Source organism: Pinus tabuliformis, chromosome 5_1, assembly GCF_031772625.1.
Source record: "Pinus tabuliformis cultivar Carrire ecotype Pingquan chromosome 5_1, CPIR1, whole genome shotgun sequence".
In the NCBI taxonomy this organism is placed as follows: Eukaryota; Viridiplantae; Streptophyta; class Pinopsida; order Pinales; family Pinaceae; genus Pinus; species Pinus tabuliformis.
Window position 1 is genome coordinate 740,898,483 of NC_142305.1, and position 20,084 is coordinate 740,918,566.

General features: G+C 43.2%; 1 protein-coding gene across 1 annotated transcript in view; it reads right to left on the reverse strand.

Moving 5' to 3' along the window:
- The window catches only part of EMB2753 (tetratricopeptide repeat (TPR)-containing protein), a 333,581-nt gene that overhangs the window by 217,974 nt on the left and 95,523 nt on the right, over positions 1–20,084 (reverse strand). Inside the window, exons 3-4 of the mRNA XM_089432854.1 lie at positions 13,594–13,676; positions 13,299–13,448 (exon numbers count right to left, since the gene is read on the reverse strand). Coding sequence (XP_089288980.1) covers positions 13,299–13,448; positions 13,594–13,676 — 233 coding nt within the window. The remainder of the gene's footprint in view (positions 1–13,298; positions 13,449–13,593; positions 13,677–20,084) is intronic.

Consider the following 20,084-nt stretch of genomic DNA (forward strand, 5'->3'; position numbering starts at 1 on the left):
TGCTCTATAAGATCATCTCCTCGGTTATCATCTGAAGGCTAAAACCACTCTTGAAACATCTCATAGCCCCAAAGCCGTTAGGCATTGTGGAGGGTCATCAGATCATGGATGGAGTTATCACAGCCCATGAGGCAGTGCACTAACTTAAGTGGAGCTAAAAATCGAGCATGATGATCAAATTAGATCTCTCGAAAGCATATGACAAACTTAGAGAGGCTTACTTACTAGAGTGTTGGAAGCCTTCGGGTTCTCTTTTGACTGTATTCGTTGGATTTTCTCCCTAATCTCGACCCCCTTCTTCTCTATTCTAACTAATGGTTCCCCATCCCAGACATTCAAGGCTTCTAGAGGCGTATGCCAAGGTGACCCTTTATCCCCATTTCCCTTTATTTTGACAGCAAAGGGCCCAGGAAGATATATCAAATAGGCAGTCAAACAATGTATTGTCAAAGGTTTGAGGTTATGGGGACAGGATCTCCCGCTGTCACACTAGCAATTCTTGGAGGACATTATGTTGTTCGGGGAACCATCCATTCAAGAGATCAGGGCCCTGGATCAGATCCTCATGGACGTTAAAGAGGCTTCAAGTACAAAAATTAATGGTGAAAAACAAGCATATTCTTTTTTAATACAAATAAACTTGTCCAAAGGAATCTCACCATAGTTGTGGAATTCTGCATTGGTGATCTCCTGAACAAATACATGGGCATTCCCCTGGCTCATAGTTCTTTGAAGACTTCGCATTGGTTTGAGCTCAAGAAGTAGTTGTCTCGCCGGTTATCTAACTGGACTTTCAGAGACTCTAACCTCCCTAATCAGATTGTCCTACTCAAAGCAATGTTACAAGATTTACTAGTGTATCAACTAACGGTGTTGCCAGCCCCAAAAGGGGTGTACAAAGACATAGTTGTTATATTTAGAAAGTTCCTTTGGGAAGGTGCTCAGCAAATGTGAAAGTGGGCCCTCGTAGCATGGGAGAAGGTTTTCCGTGCAAAGGGACGCGGGGACCTGGGGATGAGAGATCCGAAGAAGCTCAGTTGGGTCATGGGAGCAAAGCTTTAGTGGAGGTGGATCCAAGAAGGACCAAAAATCTAGAAATAGATTTGGAAACGCAAATACTACCATGGCAGGGAACAACTGGAGCTGGTCAAAGACCAAGATTTCCCAAGAGGCTCCTCGATTTGGAACTTGGCAAAGGACCAAAGTCAGTGCTTTCAAAAGCACTTGTTCTTGTTGAAATTTGGTACCGGAGGACAAGTGGTTCCCTAAGGCTTTGATCTTTGGCCTAGGGCAAAGTGTCCAAAAGAATTTAATTTTTCTCCTAAAGTGACTTTATAATTTTTATAAAGTCAAATCTAATTTAAAAGTGACTTTAAGTGATAAAGTTACTAAAGTCTAATTTTAAAGTGACTTTATTAAAGTCAATGTAAAATTAGAAAGGAAAAGTGACTTTGGAAATAAATGACTAAGTGGGTCTTTATTAAAGTGGTGTGAATTAAAAAATAAAGTGAAAATTAAATGAGCATTTAATCTCAGCCCTAGATCTCAATCTATTTTAGCCGTTGGATTTAGGGATCACCCAAAAGTCACTTAGGGTTAGATTAAAGGAGGAAAAGGTCATTCATTCTTTCATGAGCAGATTGGGAGAAGGAGAGCAAGAGAGCAAGGTAGATTTCTGGACAGGGAGGAGAAGGAGGCAGCAACTTGGCACACATTCCAAGGCAGCAGTTTAGCAAATCCGTACAGCTGAGTGAGCACACAGTGAAAGGCAGATATTTGGCACGATTTTCTAGAAATTCGTACAACAGTTTATTTGTGGAGGTCGTACAGCAGTTGGGCACGATTTTCTAGGAAAACCGTACAACAAGTTGGGCACGATTTTCTAGGAAAACCATATAACAGTTGGGCACAAAAATCGAGGAGGCCGTACAGCAAATTTGGCACGAAAATCGAGGCCGTACAGCATTTATTGTTGTTCTGTTTTGTTGTTGCTAGTTTTTCCAATTGGCCGAGGCACGGAAAACGAGATAAGTTGTAAAAATTTTTTGCTGAATATTTCTCACTGTAAAAAGAATTTTCCAGAAATAAGAAAGAGCTCTCGAACTGGTTTTCCCAAGAGTTGTAGGGGGTTTTTCCAAGGTCACCTTGACCAAAAATCATTGTGTTTAAATGTGTTAAATGGCTGTTTGTACCTGCTGATTTTTTATTTCTGCATTTTCCAGCATTCTGTAAAATTTCCAGAGTTTGCGTTTTCAGCAAAATTTATTTTTCAGTTGTTGAATGTATGGATATGGGAAAGGAGAAATAAGGTGAAACTGAAAACCGGGGTGGGAAATGAGAAATTTTTACATGGTATCAGAGCTTGAGTGCTGAAGTGCAGTTTGGGATAGCAAGGAGGAAAATTACAACCTGCTGATTTTTAACTCAGAAAATTCCAGCAAGCTGATTTTTCACAAACAGCAGTTTTATCTTTACTACAGCAGTGCTATTTTTCAGTTTTAGGACAGCAGGATGTCATTGGGATTGAGGATGGAGGATAGGTTGGATGGGCATACAAATTACAGTGTTTGGAAGGAGAGAATGCAGAGTATCTTTGAGGAGGCAGAAGTCTGGGACATCATGGTGCATACCACACAGAACCCTGTTGTTGTGCCTACTGATGCTGCTCAGTTGGCTGATTATAATAAAAAATACAACAAGGGTAAGAAACTGATTCTAGACGGAGTCAAAGACCATTGCATTCCTCATGTGAGAGGAAAGAGAAATGCCCATGAGATGTGGACAGCATTGTCCAATCTCTACCAGAGTACCAATGAGAACCGGAAAATGGTCCTGAAGGAGAAGCTGAAGACCATTAAGATGGGCAATGATAGTGCAGCTGGATATCTCACAAAGATTACTAATGTGAGAGATGAGTTGGCAGCAGTTGGAGAGGACATTCCACCCACTGAGTTGGTGCGGATTGCAGTGAATGGCCTCCCCCGTTCATGGATGAACTTTGCTGATGGGGTTTGTGCACGTGAGACCCTTACCACATGGGAGAGGTTTTGGGATGATTGCATTCAAACAGAAATCTGAAAAGGTCAGCTTGGGGCAGCGAAGCCAGTTGAGCAAGATGAGGATGTAGCAATGTCGGCAGGAGGCAAGAAAGGCAAAGGGAAGAAGCAGGCTTCCACAAGCAATGGTGGGGGCAAAGGCAAAGGTAAAGGTAAACAGGGTAACACACAGAACGACTGTTCCAAGGTGAAGTGTTGGAATTGTCAAAAGATGGGACACTATGCAATTGTGTGTCGGAGAAGAAGAAGAAAAAGGGGAAGAACCAGAGCGTGGCAGCTTCAGTAGAGGTTGAGGACTTTGCAGTTCGTTTTGACCGGAAGTTTGGGTTCACTGCGTATGAGTCCTCTAGTGCAGGATCCCCTGCCACACAGGTTCAGAGGGAGCATGCTTTTCCTTCGATTAGCGGAGCATCTTCGAGTATCGGGTATGTGGACAGTGGGGCTTCACGTCACATGACAGGAGTCCGTGAGTACTTCTCTGAGCTTTCAGAGAGTGGCACTGATATAGAGGTAGTACTCGATGATGACAGAGTTGTTAGAGCAGTTGGTGTGGGGACACTGACATTTCAGAGGGAGTCCAAACCTCCCTTGAAGGTGTCAGATGTTCTTTATGTGCCAGGGATGAGGAAGAACCTCATATCCATCTCAGCTTTGGAGGACAGAGGATATGAGGTACTGTTCAGGGGAGGACAGGTGTTGATGTATCCCAGGGGCACTCCAGCTGATTCAGCTAGAGTGATAGGTGTACGCCATGCAAAGGTGTACAAGTTTGCATTCCAGTCCCTTTTGGCATTGAGCAGTAGTACCAACAGCAGAGCTAGCAGTTCTGAGCTGTGTGAGATTTGGCACTGCAGGATGGGGCATATGTATCATGGAGCCTTGAGGACCTTGCGGGAGATCACTACAGGTGTGCCAGATTTCAGTACTGATCACTTTGATACTTGCAGAGGATGTGCGATGGGCAAGTTTGCCAAATCCCCTTTTCCCAGCAGTGACAGCAGAGCGACTGGGATACTTGATTTGATTCATTCCGATGTGAGCGGTCGGATGTCTCATGTTTCCTTGAGTGGATATGATTACTATGTTTTATTCATTGATGATCACTCCAGGAGGACCTGGATTTATTTCTTGAAGACCAAGAGTGAGGTCTTCAAGCGGTTTCAGGAATTTAGAGCTCTTGTGGAGACACAGACAAGTCAGAAGATCAAGTCCCTGAGGTCGGACAATGGGGGAGAGTACACCCTTGGAGAGTTTGTTGACTATTGTGTGGAGGCAGGCATTAAGAGGGAGTTCACTATTCCTTACAACCCCCAGTAGAACGGGGTTGTGGAGAGGAAGAACAGATCCATCGTAGGGGCTGCCAAAGCCATGATACATGATCAGGGGTTGCCATTGTTCTTGTGGGCAGAGACCTGCAACACAGTTGTTTATTTGCAGAACAGGAGTCCGCATCGTGCCTTGGGGCACATGACTCCTGAGGAGGCTTTTTCTGGGAAGAAGCCTGATATTGGTCATCTTCGTATCTTTGGATGCATTACATACTCCTACATACCCAAGGAGAAGAGGACCAAACTAGAGCCCACCGCAAAGAAGGGTATCTTTGTGGGCTATAGTGAGACCTCAAAGGCCTTTCGAATTTACATTCCTGCACAGAGGAAAGTTGTTGTCAAGCGGGATGTGAAGTTCGAGGAGGACAGGACCTTTAGGAGGTCACGGGAGTTAGAGTATCTGGATCAGCCAGACCCTCAGCAGCAGTTGAGTCAGTCACAGGGATCCAGTGGGCAGGGATCAGGAGGATCAAGAGGTACATCTATGAGGATGTCAGGTCCGTCAGTGAGCAGTGGCTCGCCGAGCCAGAGGATTGGTGCTCCGGGCAGCATGCAGAGCAGTTCACTAGGGAGTCCACTGATGGACAGTTCACACGGTACCTCAGCTTCTACAGGTTCAAGTGCAGGCAGGAGGACAGCTGACAGACAGTCAGGAGTTCAAGCTCCTGATGACGATGAGGAGAAGGAGTTTCATTCTCCAATGGGAGAAGTGCGCTCAGGGAAGAGGAAGCCCAAGTGGCTTCAAGACACCTTGAGAGATGCCACATCTGTTGCTGAGCCTAAGAGGCCGGTCAGAGAGAGTAGACCACCTAAGAAGTTTTGTAGCTATATGGCAATGGCTACCAGCATCCTTGACTCTAAGCCTTCTAGCTATGAGGAGGCAGCTAGCCAGCAGGTCTGGAGAGAGGCCATGCAAGAGGAGTATTCTTCTATCATGAAGAATGATGTTTGGGAGGTGGTGCCAAGGCTTGAGGGCAAATCCGTGGTTACTTCCAGATGGCTTTATAACGTAAAGCATGTTGCAGATGGCAGCATTGAGAAATTCAAAGCGAGGTTTGTGGCTAGAGGGTTCTCCCAGGTAGAGGGAGTTGATTATGAGGAGACCTTTGCTCCCGTGGCTCGATAAACTTCGATCCGCTCCATTATATCGATAGCGGCAAACATGGGTTGGAAGATCCACCAGAGGGATGTGAAGACTGCATTTCTCAATGGCTTCATACAGGAGGAGGTGTACATTGAGCAGCCACAGGGCTTTGAGGTGCATGGGAAGGAGTCCCATGTGTGCAGACTGAAGAAGGCCCTTTATGGCCTGAAGCAAGCTCCCAGAGCTTGGTACTCTAGGATAGATACATACTTGCAGGGGATGGGTTTCACAAAGAGTGAGGCAGATCCGAACCTTTACTTTATTGTGATAGGTGAGGAGCCTCTCATTCTGGTGTTGTATGTGGATGACTTGGTCATTACAGGTGCAAAGAGACTCATAGAGCACTGCAAGAGAGATCTTGCGACGGAGTTTGAGATGAAGGACATCGGCTTGAAGCATTACTTTTTTGGGTTTGGAGGTGTGGCAGGAGGAGGGGCATTTCTTCCTGGGGCAAGGGAAGTATATTGTGGACATCCTTGGCAGATTCCACATGGAGGATTGTAGACCTATGTCGACACCAATGATCACCAACTGGAAGAAGCTTCATGCTTCAGATTCCGAGTTGGTGGATCCCACATTGTATAGGCAGCTGATTGGTTTCTTGATGTATTTGGTCAACACTAGACCTGATATTTGTTTTGCAGTCAACACGATGAGTCAGTTTATGTGTGAGCCTAGGAAGGTTCATTGGGTGGCTGCAAAAAACATTTTGCGGTACTTGCAGGGGACAGTGGATTATGGTCTGGACTACAGGCAGGGGTATGGAGTGAGATTGGCAGGTTATACTGATTCTGATTGGGCAGGTTGTGCTTCTGATAGGAAGAGCACTTCAGGTGCTGTTTTGGGTTGGGTTCGGCAGTAGTGTCATGGTTCAGCCAGAAGCAGCAGTCGGTAGCATTGAGCTCAGCGGAAGCAGAGTATATGGCAGCCAGTCTAGCTAGTTGTGAGGCCATCTGGCTTCGCAAGATGTTGTTTGGCTTATTTGGTCAGCCGTTGAGACCTTCAGTGATTTACTGTGATAATCAGAGTTGCATTAAACTCACGGAGAATCCAGTATTTCATGACAGGTCAAAGCATATCGAGATCAAATATCATTTCATCAGAGACTATGTTCAGAAGGGAGCTGTGAAGCTTGAGTATATTCCCACTGATGAGCAGGTTGCAGATATTCTTACCAAAGCCTTACCACGGGGCAAGCATGACTACTTCAGAGACAAGATGGGTGTGGTGAGGAACACCTTCCTCGGTAAGAGGGAGTGTTGAAATTTGGTACCGGAGGACAGGTGGTTCCCTAAGGCTTTGATCTTTGGCCTAGGGAAAAGTGTCCAAAAGAATTTAATTTTTCTCCTAAAGTGACTTTATAATTTTTATAAAGTCAAATCTAATTTAAAAGTGACTTTAAGTGATAAAGTTACTAAAGTCTAATTTTAAAGTGACTTTATTAAAGTCAAATGTAAAATTAGAAAGGAAAAGTGACTTTGGAAATAAATGACTAAGTGGGTCTTTATTAAAGTGAGGTGAATTAAAAAATAAAAAGTGAGATTTAAATGAGCATTTAATCTCAGCCCTAGATCTCAATCTATTTCAGCGATTGGCTTTAGGGACCACCCAAAAGTCACTTAGGGTTAGATTAAAGGAGGAAAAGGTCATTCATTCTTTCATGAGCAGAATGGGAGAAGGAGAGCAAGAGAGCAAGGGAGATTTCTGGACAGGGAGGAGAAGGAGGCAGCAACTTGGCACACATTCCAAGGCATCAGTTTAGCAAATCCGTACAGCTAAGTGAGCACACAGTGAAAGGCAGATATTTGGCACGATTTTCTAGAAATCCGTACAGCAATTTATTTGTGGAGGCCGTACAGCAGTTGGGCACGATTTTCTAGGAAAACCGTACAACAAGTTGGGCATGATTTTCTAGGAAAACCATACAGCAGTTGGGCACAAAAATCGAGGAGGTTGTACAACAAATTTGGCACGAAAATAGAGGAGGTCGTACAGCATTTATTGCTGTTGCTAGTTTTTCCAATTCGCTGTGAGGCACGAAAAACGAGATAAGTTGTAAAATTTGCTTACTAATTTTTTTGTTGAATATTTCTCACTGTAAAAAGCATTTTCCAGAAATAAGAAAGAGCTCTCGAACTGGTTTTCCCCAAGAGTTGTAGGGGGTTTTTCCAGGGTCACCTTGACCAAAAATCACTGTGTTTAAATGTGTTAAATGGTTGTTTGTACCTACTGATTTTTTATTTCTGCATTTTCCAGCATTCTGTAAAATTTCTAGAATTTGTGTTTTTAGCAAAATTTATTTTTCAGTTGTTGGATGTATGGATATGGGAAAGGACATTTAACTATTTTGGAGAAATAAGGTGACACTGAAAACAGGGGTGGGAAATGAGAAATTTTTACAGTTCTGGGAGAAATGAGACGGTTGCACAGCGCGTTTTGGGAGGACTCCTAGCAAAAATTTCCCAAGCCAGCACATTGTGAGCAATTGTTGCACATCAAGGAGACCACTCTCCAATCTGGTGCGACAGTGGGAGCAGATTTGTGGGACCCCAGACGAAATCAGGACCAATGGAGGGTGTGAAAGGAATACAATGAGTGGAATCAATTAATGAGTCAACAGGAATAGAGTAGCCTAAATGACATCCTTCAAGAGAGGAAAATCCAAGTTGCCCAGGGTTAAGATCGGATTCAATGGGGATATCAAGCGCAGGGGATGTTCTCTATCAAAGAAGACTATCAACTTTTGGTCAATCGTGTCAGCATTCGTAAAGAGAACTTCTAGCAGAAAGTTTGGAATGGAAAATTGTGGCCAAACGTAGCCAATTTCTTATGGTTCATTGGTCGTCGTCAATTGTTGGTCTGGGATCTTTTGCATCGCAAAGGCTTTGTTGGACCTTCTCGATGTTCAGTTTGTCAAGAACAAGAGGAAACCATGGATCCCCTGCTCAACACATGCCCCCAAATGGAATTCCTATGGAATAAGGTTCAAACAATGTTTGGACACCTTGACAGATCTCGAAATAGCCTCTACTGGAAACCGTGGAGATGTGGAGAAACAACCTCTTCAAAAACCCCATAGTCAACAAAGCTTGGCCTTTGATTCTTGGCCTCCTCCATTGAAATGTGTGGAAGGGGAGGAACAGGGTCGTGTTCAGAGATTGCAGGAGTCCTGAAAATGAGAAATGGGACAGAATGCAATGAAATATTAAACAAGCAATGCTTTTCAGAGACTTAGTCAGAAGAATACTGGAAGGTAGAGGGGTTAGAGGGGCACAAATCCTTATAAATCTCAAGATTTCACAAAATTTGGTGTTCCCGGGCCCAGTTAGACAGGTGGAATTACAAAGGCATTCGTTGGGGGTCTTCACCCTCCTCTCCCTCATGAATTTATCAAGCTTAATTTCAATGGTGCATCCAAAGGAAACCCAAGCCTGGCGGGCTACGGGGGAATCTTTCGCGATGATGGAGGTCGCCCCCTGGGTTTTCTCGCGGGTTACGTGGCGTCACAAACAATAATGTAGCCGAATTTTCTACTCTTGCCCAAATTTTGGCCATCACTGTGGAGAGGGGATACTACAGACTCCAGTTGGATGGGGACTCTATGTTGGCGGTCTCGGTAATCAATAAATTGTTGAATGGCTCCCCAGTGCAGAAAGTCATTAAGAGTTGACGATTAGATCTCCTAGTCCATACTATTCATACCTTGGTGCCCTCAATCCCATATGTCACCACCACCCATTCATTGCGATTGGTAGACAAAGTGGTAGATCTATTCTCGAATTGGAGAAGTCAGGTCCAGAACCTCTTAATCTCCCAGGCTTGGCCTCCCACTAATATTACTGACTGGATGAATAATTTGGAACGCATTATTGAGGCTGACCTGGAGACCCCAATGGGGGTGAGAGAGCAGGAGGTACATTACTTGGCTCCAGGCGGGAGAAATCAATTGATATGACACACACCCATAGGTGAAGAGGTGGTCAAACTAAGTGGCATTGTCGGATCTTAAGCATTGAGAAGGGGAAGGGTCCCTTTATATCTCGTCAATTTAGAGTTTTCTGTTGCATTTGGTTTTTTGGCATGGGCAGTTGGGAGAGCGATTTCAGAAAGGTTTAGTGTGCACAGACTCTTCACCTGTGTATGCATGTTGTCATGGGAGGATTTACTTTAAGGGAAGCAGGCTGTTGGTGGTACATCTGCAGTGTGGGGATCACTAGGATGCCTGCCAAGGTGGTGTGGGATCCTGGGGAGCTGAGTTGGGAATGCGCTCAGTGGGAGGCTGGAACGTCAAGTGTCGCTTATGCAGTGGGAGGTCGAGTGACAAAATTCGGCCCTAGGCGTAGTTTTCGCGTCTTTGGAGAAAATTTAGTTGGCGGGCAATTGCCCCCCTACAAGAATTGTTCTTGGTTTATGTTTTTCGTCAATTTTCGGCCACTCTGACTGGTTTCCCTTCTCGGGAGGGCATTGCTCTGAGTCTTAGCTTCTCTTTGGGGACCTGTGGAGGCCGAATTGGGAGGCCTTCCTTTTTTGTAGGTCTACTTTTGGGTGACGGTGTTAATTTGAGTCATAGCTAGGGGGTCAAAAACGGTCGTGGCCATTGTGCATGTTACGTGGTTGACCTCCCTCTCAAGGCGGAACAACGGGAAGAGTGGGCATGGGTTGGGAGCTTCTTTCTCTCTGACTCACCGCCAGAGGGGGCATGCCCGGTGTGGAGTTGGTCCTTGGGGCTTGCCTAGGGAGTGGGTTGCTCAGTCTCCAAGACGTGTGGAGCAACTACCTATGCTTGCCTCGATAGTTGTCCAGCGGCATGATATTTTGGCCAATCTTGATGTCATTCACCGGTAGTGGTATGATGATAGAAATGAGACTAATGCTTATAAGAATGATGTCCAATTCAGCCAAGGGAAAATTCTAGACGACCTCGCTTTTGTGAGACAAAGCTAGTGCCGAACCAATGAGCGGCTCGATGAGATTGAGACGTGGCTTGCTCACATCAACTTCCATGTACATGAAGGTGACAGCCATCCTGCAGCCCAAGGTGTTGCTCCTGCACCAAATCCTCCATCGTAAATGGTATCTGTTGGTTGTTTTTTGGTTTTGCTCGTGTTTTGGGCAATATGTCCTTTTGCCCTTGGAGTTCATGTAAGAAATGGCAATATCTTCTACGTTTCTTCACTAATCTACTGGCTCACAAATCCAGTCGGAGTGAAGCCAGAAGAACAGATTGATGAATAAATGAAAGCATTTTGACTGAAGGAAAAAATAAATAAATAAATAAAAATAAAAAATAAAATAAAATTATTAAAGTTCAAACTTTAATTCACATTCCCATGTCTCATGATAATGACATGTTTGGGTCATTCACCAATTGATCTTGAAGAGATAGATCTGCATACTACAAATGCATCAGATTGGGTCCAATTGGAGGAAGCTCCTCTTTTAAGCCTAGATGACTAGGAGAATTTTGAGAGTCAAGCAAGCGAAGGAGTGGGAGGAATCGCTTCTAGTTCTCACTCATAGAGTCTTAGTTACTGCTTTTTTACTGATTAGTATGCAGTATTTTATAAACTTTTAGAAGCAGATACTTCTAGTTCTATGTAGTCACTGGTTAGGAGTCAGGACTTAGTAGTTTGGATCATGTTTGGACTCATAACATATATGAGATACTTATTCATTCATGATATTTTTTACATCTATTGATATTATGCATTGTTTGGACATGGCTTTATTGAATATCAATGAAAAATATTTTTTTTAATATATGTGTGTATCTTTATTTATTGAATTCACTGTTTTTTTCTCGATCTGATTAAAACTATTCACTCTTTTGCCTTGCCAATTTATTTCCAATTCCGAGTCTGGCAACAATGTTGTAACTAAACACAACAGGTATGTGAATGTGTGTGTGTGAGCTATTTTGTATGCAAGTTCATAATGTTGCAGTGTTTATAATTTGATATTTGTGCACAGCCACATAAAACAAATAAGGCCTCAAATATTGTGTACATGCGCTATTTAGGATTTGATTATTATTTTCATGGAAATGGTTTCCTCCATTTTTAGGATTTGCAGGTGCAACTCCAACCATTGCATGTGTAGATGCCCTCAACCCTCTGCCTCTTTCTCTTATTAAGTTCATTTTAAAGATAATTATTGTTTAAGTTGTTCCATTTTAAAACATCAGAACACCTAATAATATTAAATTCAATTCCCTGTGTTACTGTAAAGGGAGATGAGCTTGTCAACAAATCTAAAAGTACATACAAGGAATGCAGCTATACATGCGGAATGCATGAAAGCATTCCAGAAAGACAAAGCATGTCATAATTAGAATCCAGGGGAAAGATAGAAGTAATGAACTTAACATGAAGCTCACTTACATCCTTAAATTTAGCAACCTCATTATAAAAACTATAACTTTTTTAATAAGCAAAAATATTATCAACTGCCCATGACGGAAAGTAACAGAAAATCCACATGATCCATTTGACTTACAGGTTCCTGTTCAGCTAATCAAATTCTGTAATTGATCAGTTTCACAAATTAAAACATCTCCCCTATCATCTCCATTGCTTAACAAGTGAAGGCTTTTTACTCCATGTTACCATCTAACTATGTTCTTTGGAACCATACATTCTAACTGGGTTCCATACAACTCTTTTGCACAAAACATGTTACCATTCACAAAAGATATGGGTGGCAGAGAGCTCCAAAATGAGATAAGGAAAATGCATGACAGTGAATGTTAACATTGCATTTAGCAAATTCAAATGCCGTAAGGAAAGAACTAACTGCAGTCTTGTAATAGAGCTCATTTAAGTCTTGTATAGAAGTCTAGAAGTGGTGAATGAGGTCCTGGCCTGACGGCTAAGTGGGGATGATGGTATTTGCCCACAAAGGTTCAAATCCCCAGAAGGAATGTTTCTCCCTTCACAGGACATCTCACCTGTGCAAGCAGATTGTGCCATGCCAGTGAGCCCAGATGCAAGTCCTGAGCGAGTTTTGTGCAAAAGATACCACCTACCAACAACTTCTTAGCCAAAAGGAATCTTCATTGGATGCCATAAGCTGGTTATACATCCTTCTTACACTCCCAGATTGGGAAAGGCATGCTTGTGGCATTGTGATAAGAGGTAACTCTCTATCTAATCCTCTGTCACCCTGCTCTTTTTCATTAAACTAATCCCATTGTAAACAATTCCATCCTGTGGCCAGAAGCCTTCATCATCATAAATTATAAATTCCATTTCACTAAGAAAGAAGGAAAGAAAGAAAGAAAAAATTATATTCATGTCCACAGTTGACTAAAGCATACAATTGCTCTTCTATGAGATAAATTTTAAAGTTCAGAACAAGTTATTACGATTCTCTGATATATCATTCACATGGTCTATAAAGCTATCAAATGCCATATTACATATATGACACAAGTATCATTTTACCATCCCCAAAATTATGTCAGCAGATTTGCTAGTATACACCCTAGACCAATAATCTAATATAAACTACCTCCTCACTAGTCTCAGGATTATTATTTCACACAATTCTGAAGTTCTTTCATTTAGTAGCAAACTAAGAAGTCTGCAAGTGCAGATAATTAACATGTTGACAACCTCCTGCAAAGCAAGCATTCAGTAATGATGTAAATGAAACATTAAATATACAGGAATATCCCAGTTATAAATATAGAATATGTTTATGTTGGACATTATGAAAGCAAAAAAGTTTAGCCACCAATGCAGTCAATCGCACAATTCATTTTTAACACACCTGTAGAAGAGAAAGGTCCCGTAGAATTTCAATATTTTCTGGATCAATCTTAAGAGCATTCCTATAGCTTTTGATTGCATCACTGTACTCCCTATCTGAACGGTACAGAAGGCCATAAACATGCCAACAGACGTGACTTTTCACATCATTCTGCACAGATGCACCAATCCAATATAACACAATTAATGTACAAATCTATCAAAATCATTCTTCTTGGCTTAGATACTGTGTATATAATAAATTACAGATGGTTTAATCAAACGAGCATGAAATTTAGAACTCTGAATTCTGTTACCTTTAAGCCATGCCGAACAAGCTCATAAGCTTCTGTCTTGCGGTCCATGCAATTATAAATCAAACCCTTCATTGACAATGTCTCTGCAAAAATCATTGAAAATGAGAGACATTTAAAAGAAATACTGAAAATTAGAAGTTCCTCTTGCTATCATATACCCTTTTAGTTACACTACTAATTCTATAAAATTCCAAACACTTGAACTGCTATGAACATCAAAATAACCAAAAAACAAACAAAATAGAAATTAATATTCGAAGAGGAGAATTCTGGTTGGCCTAAGGGATTAATATATTATCTTGCCAATATTCTGCTTATGTATCAAGGTTTTCACTTCAAAACCTGACAATTTTCTTGTCTGTGTCAAGGTTTTAACTTAAAAGGCTGTTGTTATGTATATGTGACAAGTACAAGGTGCATGCAACTAGCCAGCTTCCATTACATCCTGTACATCCAAATTTAGCTACGATACAATGGAATCATAGTCACAGAAGGACAAGTTCCTTGCCCACTTTCATACCAACCAATGACATAATAAATTCAACTATTGTGAGGAAACATTCTTCTCCTTTCGGGGTGTAATTGTTGAGACCTCACCTACTAACAGCACCACGAGTATATTCAAATTGCATCTAGGGCACACTAGGGATCAAGAAGCTTTTGGCCATAACATGTGTGATCCACCAGCAACAAAGAAGATTCATCAAGACAAATGCCACAAACAGAAACTACAGAAAAGATAAACCTATACTTCATGGAAGAAAACCAACAGTAGGCAGAGTCAGACAGCAATTTTGTAGACTTGGCCAAGATTTATGCATGGTGTGATCAGAACCTACAGATATCAAATTCATTCAGAGTTAGATCGCTGTCATTTAGAAACAGGCCACAGTCATGCAGACTGCAACCATGCAAAGTAGTGAGCTGGAAGAAGGTTCAACACAAAGGTCCACTTCCGTTCAATTAGGATAAATCAGAAATAGACCCAACAGATAGAAGAATCAATGAAGCAGACAAAATTGTTTTTTTTTTTTGCAAACAAACCAATTAATAAAGGATAAGGTAAGTTGTGTTGTTAATAATAAATTGAATTTATTGACTTATCGGTGCTAATAGACCAGTAAGGCAAGTAAGGCAGCTATTTGTGTCTGCTTTGGACTACTGTGAGTTACAAATGACATCATGCTCCACAAGCTCTTGGTTACCTCCTTTAGAGAAGTGCAGAGCTAAGGAAGATTTATGGCATGCACTTGCCCGGACACAATGTTGCAGGGAACGCCAACCCAGGCCCTCCATGCTGACACCCAAAACATGCCAAATGGGTAATGATACATGTCAGAAATGCATTGAGCTGCAACATACAACATTTTGCTATTTGGAAAAGTCGTAGAGTATGACTCAGCACCTTTCCAGTGCACTTCAGCATGAGAGCCCCACATTTCATCACTTTTCATACATTGTTCAGGCCTACCCAATTGCCCATCAGAGGGATGGGATCCATAGCAAGACCAAAAACCCCTAATCTATGGAAAATGCCACAAATGAACCTTGAAATCCTTTCCATACATCATTTTTATTTTCATTTGAAAAAAGGGATGGGATCCATAGCAAGACCAAAAACCCCTAATCTATGGAAAATGCCACAAATGAACCTTGAAATCCTTTCCATACGTCATTTTTATTTTCATTTGAAAAAAGGAGGAATCTCTAGAAATCCTAACGGCCTCTCTTTCCTAAGAAACGCCCCCCTTTCATTCAACACTCACACTTTTTGACTTGGTGGGTCTGACTTGGGCTGAGCGCAGACAGGCAGATATTAGGACAATGACAAGGGCAGTGCACAGTTTGTTGATTGATGAGAATTGTTGAAACAAGATAGACTTTTTGCTCGATTTCAGATTACCTACATTTGAGCCTCTCTGACAAGTAGACATAGATAAATCTCTCTTCGGAGCTACATTGAATAATACAGGGAAATGGGCACAGGTTGAAACAGAAACCGGCTGGAAAGATGACCCCTCAAAAAATTGGGAAATGGAGAAACACAATATGTGTGTGTGTGTGCACTAATTTATAGATATCATACAGTAATGAAACTTTGAAAGAAAACATTATGAATAAATGAGCAAGAACATTTAAACGATGATCAATGTTCCATCACTGCTTATTGGGATCTTCATCATTAGTATCACCCTTTGCCTCCTTGTCTAACCTTTGCCTCTGCCTCCTTGTCTAACCTTGCATCTGCCTCCTCGTCTAGCCTTTGCCTTTGCCTAAATCCTCCAAGAACATCAGTCAACACTATCCAATTTTGCTGACACTACCTAATCCAAGCCTTCAAATATGGTAGAAAAAGATTGGCATGACATATCAATTATTTTCACATGTGTGTAGGGCACAATTTTGCTAAGGCCATGAAAAAAGAGTTCAAAATCAGGACCACCAAGGGCTTGATGATCTTGATTAAATGACAGTCCCATAACCTCATACATGATAAAACCAACAAAAACAATACAATAATACCACTCATGAAATCCTGAAAACTGTTAAGTCTGTTGGAATTTCTAAGTCTGACAAGTTAGAAACCCTTCATGCACTTTACTGATTTTTTCCTACCTACTTGTTCTGCTAATTAACAAGTTATTTACCATGTAAATACTGGAAATAAATACAAATGCATGCTCAACACATTACAGATCATCAATTGAAGGAAATAGAAACAAGCACACAAGTGACATTGTTGTTTTTTGGACTAATGTCCCCAGAAAAACCCAATGCGGGAAAACCGGCGTAGCTATCTGAGGATTTGATTTATTAAGCAGTTTCAGAATACAATTTGGGTGCCAAATCCGGCTCACCCAACAGAGAAAAATCTCGGCAATAGTACCTCTGTACTCGGAAGCAGATATTACAACTGAAACCCAGGATAAACATGCTGGCAGCTCCACAGTGCCAATCTGCCCCACGAAACCCCAGCGTCAGCCTCTAGGGACTGCGTCAACCTCTCTCCAACCTAGCGTTATCCCAGCGTCACTCTGGCTTGGCCTGCGTCAGCCTCTGGAGGCACTGTGTCAGCTCTCTGGCCCTCTGCGTCACCCACGCTAGCCCTCTAAAGCACTGCACAGCTCTTGGCTGCCTCTGCGTGAACCCTTGGCTGCTTCTGCATCCCTCCCTCCGACTACTGCGTTGATCCTCTCGGTGCTATCTCTGCCTCTCTACTTCTGTATTCACTGCCCCTCAACTGCAACTCTGATCACTCTCTCAACTTTCTCAGCAAATGCAGCCCCAAAAAGTCGAAATCTTGATCTCTTGGTGTGTTCTTCAACTGACCCTCAAGCCTCCTTTTATACTTTTCTCATTAACAATTCAACGGTCGAGATTAAGTCCCTAATCAACGGCTAAGATTACATCTGGCTTGATCCATGACTCTTGGACCATTCTAACACAGTTTTATATTAATTCACATTAATATTTTATTTTCCCTAAGTTTAGACTTAGGGACATCTCCCAAACTGTTTAGAATCTGCCCAAACCCTTTTTGACTATTGGAGATCTCATGTGCCTTAGCCTTTCCACCAATTTTTGTGGCTAGAGCACATCTGATGCTACCCCAAATCAAAACTCCTCTTAGCGAGTATTGTGCTCTAGTAAAACTCCTCACTGAGCATCACTCTGATCATCCCACATCGGTCCCTGTGTTGATGCTAACCCTGTTGCCCAACATCCTCTACACTGTTGCATCCTGTACTCCTACCCATGGCCCTGCCACTGCCACTGTTGCATCCGTACTGCAACTCCCTCTGCATTTGTGCTGCTGCCCATGGCCCTGCCACTACCACTGCTACATCTCACTGCAACCCCTCTCATCATGCTGCATTGTGCTGCCCATCGCACTACCACTGCTAACTGTTGCACTGCAACTCAGTTACTGAGAAGTAAGTAATTGATCTCCCAACTTTGACATCTCTGTCAAGCTAGAAACACTCCTGATGCTGAAGCTCCCTTTGTCAATGACAAGTGCTCCCTCTCTAAACTCTGCATTGTTGCAACAACTATGTGCATCTTGCACCATTGCACACCTCTCTGTGTCATCCTGCACTGGTGCAACACTCCCGTGCCTCTCGCACTGTTGCAGCCTGCTAGCCTCGCGCTGTCCTAGAAATCCTGCACTGTAGCTCCCTCTGTCGCTCCATCCGCATCCGTCTCTACTGACATCGCCAATACTGCTACTCCTCTTCAGGGCTCCCGTAGCAAGGTCTAATCCAAGAGGCTGGGTACCTCGAGGATCTTGCCCCTCATCGCCTGTAGTCCTCCTGACTACAACTCGATGTCTCCCCACTTCCTCAGATGTGCCACATGAGCACTCATGGCACAATCATCGTCTGTCTCCACTTCCTTCTCTGCCCTTGTTGGCGCTGCCTTGGTCTCAGAGGCCTCTCCCTTACTCTTCTTCCTTGGACACTGGGTCGCATAATGACCCAACTCCCCACAGTGGAAGCATTTGACCTTGGAGAGGTCCTTCTTTTTTTGTTTCTCCTGCTTTCCTTCAGATGCTAGGGCAACATCTTCCTCCTCCTTCTTGATTCTGATCCCCTTGTCACTGCTTCCCGCCTTGCCCAGCATTATGATCTCTCCTTGGCGAAGAGCAGCCCACATTTCTCCCAATTTGGAAGGGTCGCCCTGCCCAATATGCTATGCACAAACACCTCCCAGTCTTCTAAGACTGCGTTTAGGGTTGTTCTCACCATCAATTTTGGATCCAGCATTGCCCCTATGTAAGTGAACTGATCCTGAATGTCCTTCAATTGACTGAGGAATGGGTCGATTTGTTTTCCCTTCTTCATCTGGTATGACCGCAGTTGATTTTCTAGTAACATCTTCCTTTGCACGAAAGTATGCTGATACAACTTGGTCAGGGCCTCCCACATCTCCTGTGCCGTGTCCTTCTCGACAATATGTGGTACTATATGATCCTTGACCCCGTCAAGGATGATACTCTTAGCCCTCGCCATTGCATCCTTGTACCTATCGTTATCAGCCGGGTCAACTGGGATAGCTATCGTCCTCAAGGCAAAGTGCTTGACACGATTACTGTCTAGAAAGGATAAGATTATAGCCTTCCAAACTACGAAGTTTGAGGCTCCGTCCGATCTATCTTGGTCTCTTACCCCGTGTAGTGCCATTTCGCTGCTCCTCTACTTCCCTCCTGGAAGTTCTCGGTATGACTCCTCTGAGCCTCAATTTCCCTCCTGGAAACCCTTCTGCCAATGTCGAGATGCCCCTCTCCAATCGTCTGTGCAACTGCAACACTGATCTGGATTCCTTGGCTAGAAATCCACCTCGACAACAACTCCCTCTACCTTGGTCTTGCCCTATTAGGTACTGTTCTGACTACAGTACCCCACCAGCTCCACTCTGCAACTTACCCACAGCCTCCTAAACCCCAGCAAACTGAAGGTTAGAGCTCCTAGGCTCTGCGCAATCTCGGCACTGGCAAATCAGCCTCCTCAGCCAACTACGTCAGCCCTCCTGGCCTCTGCGGGGCTCTACGTGCACATGCCTTTGCCTCCCTCAACCTCTGTGCTACCTCTTCCTGGCTCAATCTTGATGACACAGGCACTGTGTCACCCCTTCCTTGCTTCTACTCTGCTAGGAACAGCTTCTGTCACTCGGGACAGCTGTTTTTTGTTGTTGCTACTATGTTTGGTTGATATCCTCAATTGTCCTGAGATCTGCAACCACACTCTGATACCATGTTGGAATTTCTAAGTCTGACACGTTAGAAACCCTTCATGCGCTTTACTGATTTATTCCTACCTACTTGTTCTGTTAATTAACAATTTATTTACCATGTAAATACTAGAAATAAATACAAGTACATGCTCAACACATTACAGATCATCAACTGAAAGAAATAGAAACAAGCACACAAGTGACACCGTTGTTTTTTGGACTAATGTCCCCAGAAAAACCCAATACGGGAAAACCAGTGCAACTATCTGAGGGTTTGATTTATTAAGCAGTTTCAAAATACAATCTGGGTGCCAAATCTGGCTCACCCAACAGAAAAAATCTCAGCAGTAGTACCTCTCTACTTGAAAGCAGATATTCTGGTTGAAACCCTGGATAAACACTCTGGCAGCTCCACAACGCCAATCTACCCCACGAAACCCCAGCGTCAGCCTCTAGGGACTGCGTCAGGCTCTCTCTGGCCCAACATCACTCTGGCTTGGCCTGCGTCAGCCTCTAGAGGCACTACGCCAACCCTCTAGCCCTCTGCATCACCCACGCTGGCCCTTTGAGGCACTACGCAACTCCTGGCTGCCTTTGCGTGAACCCTTGGCTACTTCTACGTCCCCCTCTTCGGCTACTGCGTTGATACTCTCGGTGCTATCTCTGCCTCTTTGCTTCTGTATTCACTGCCCCTTAGCTACAACTCTGATCACTCTCTCAACTTTCTCAGCAAACCCAGCCCTAGAAAGTCGAAATCT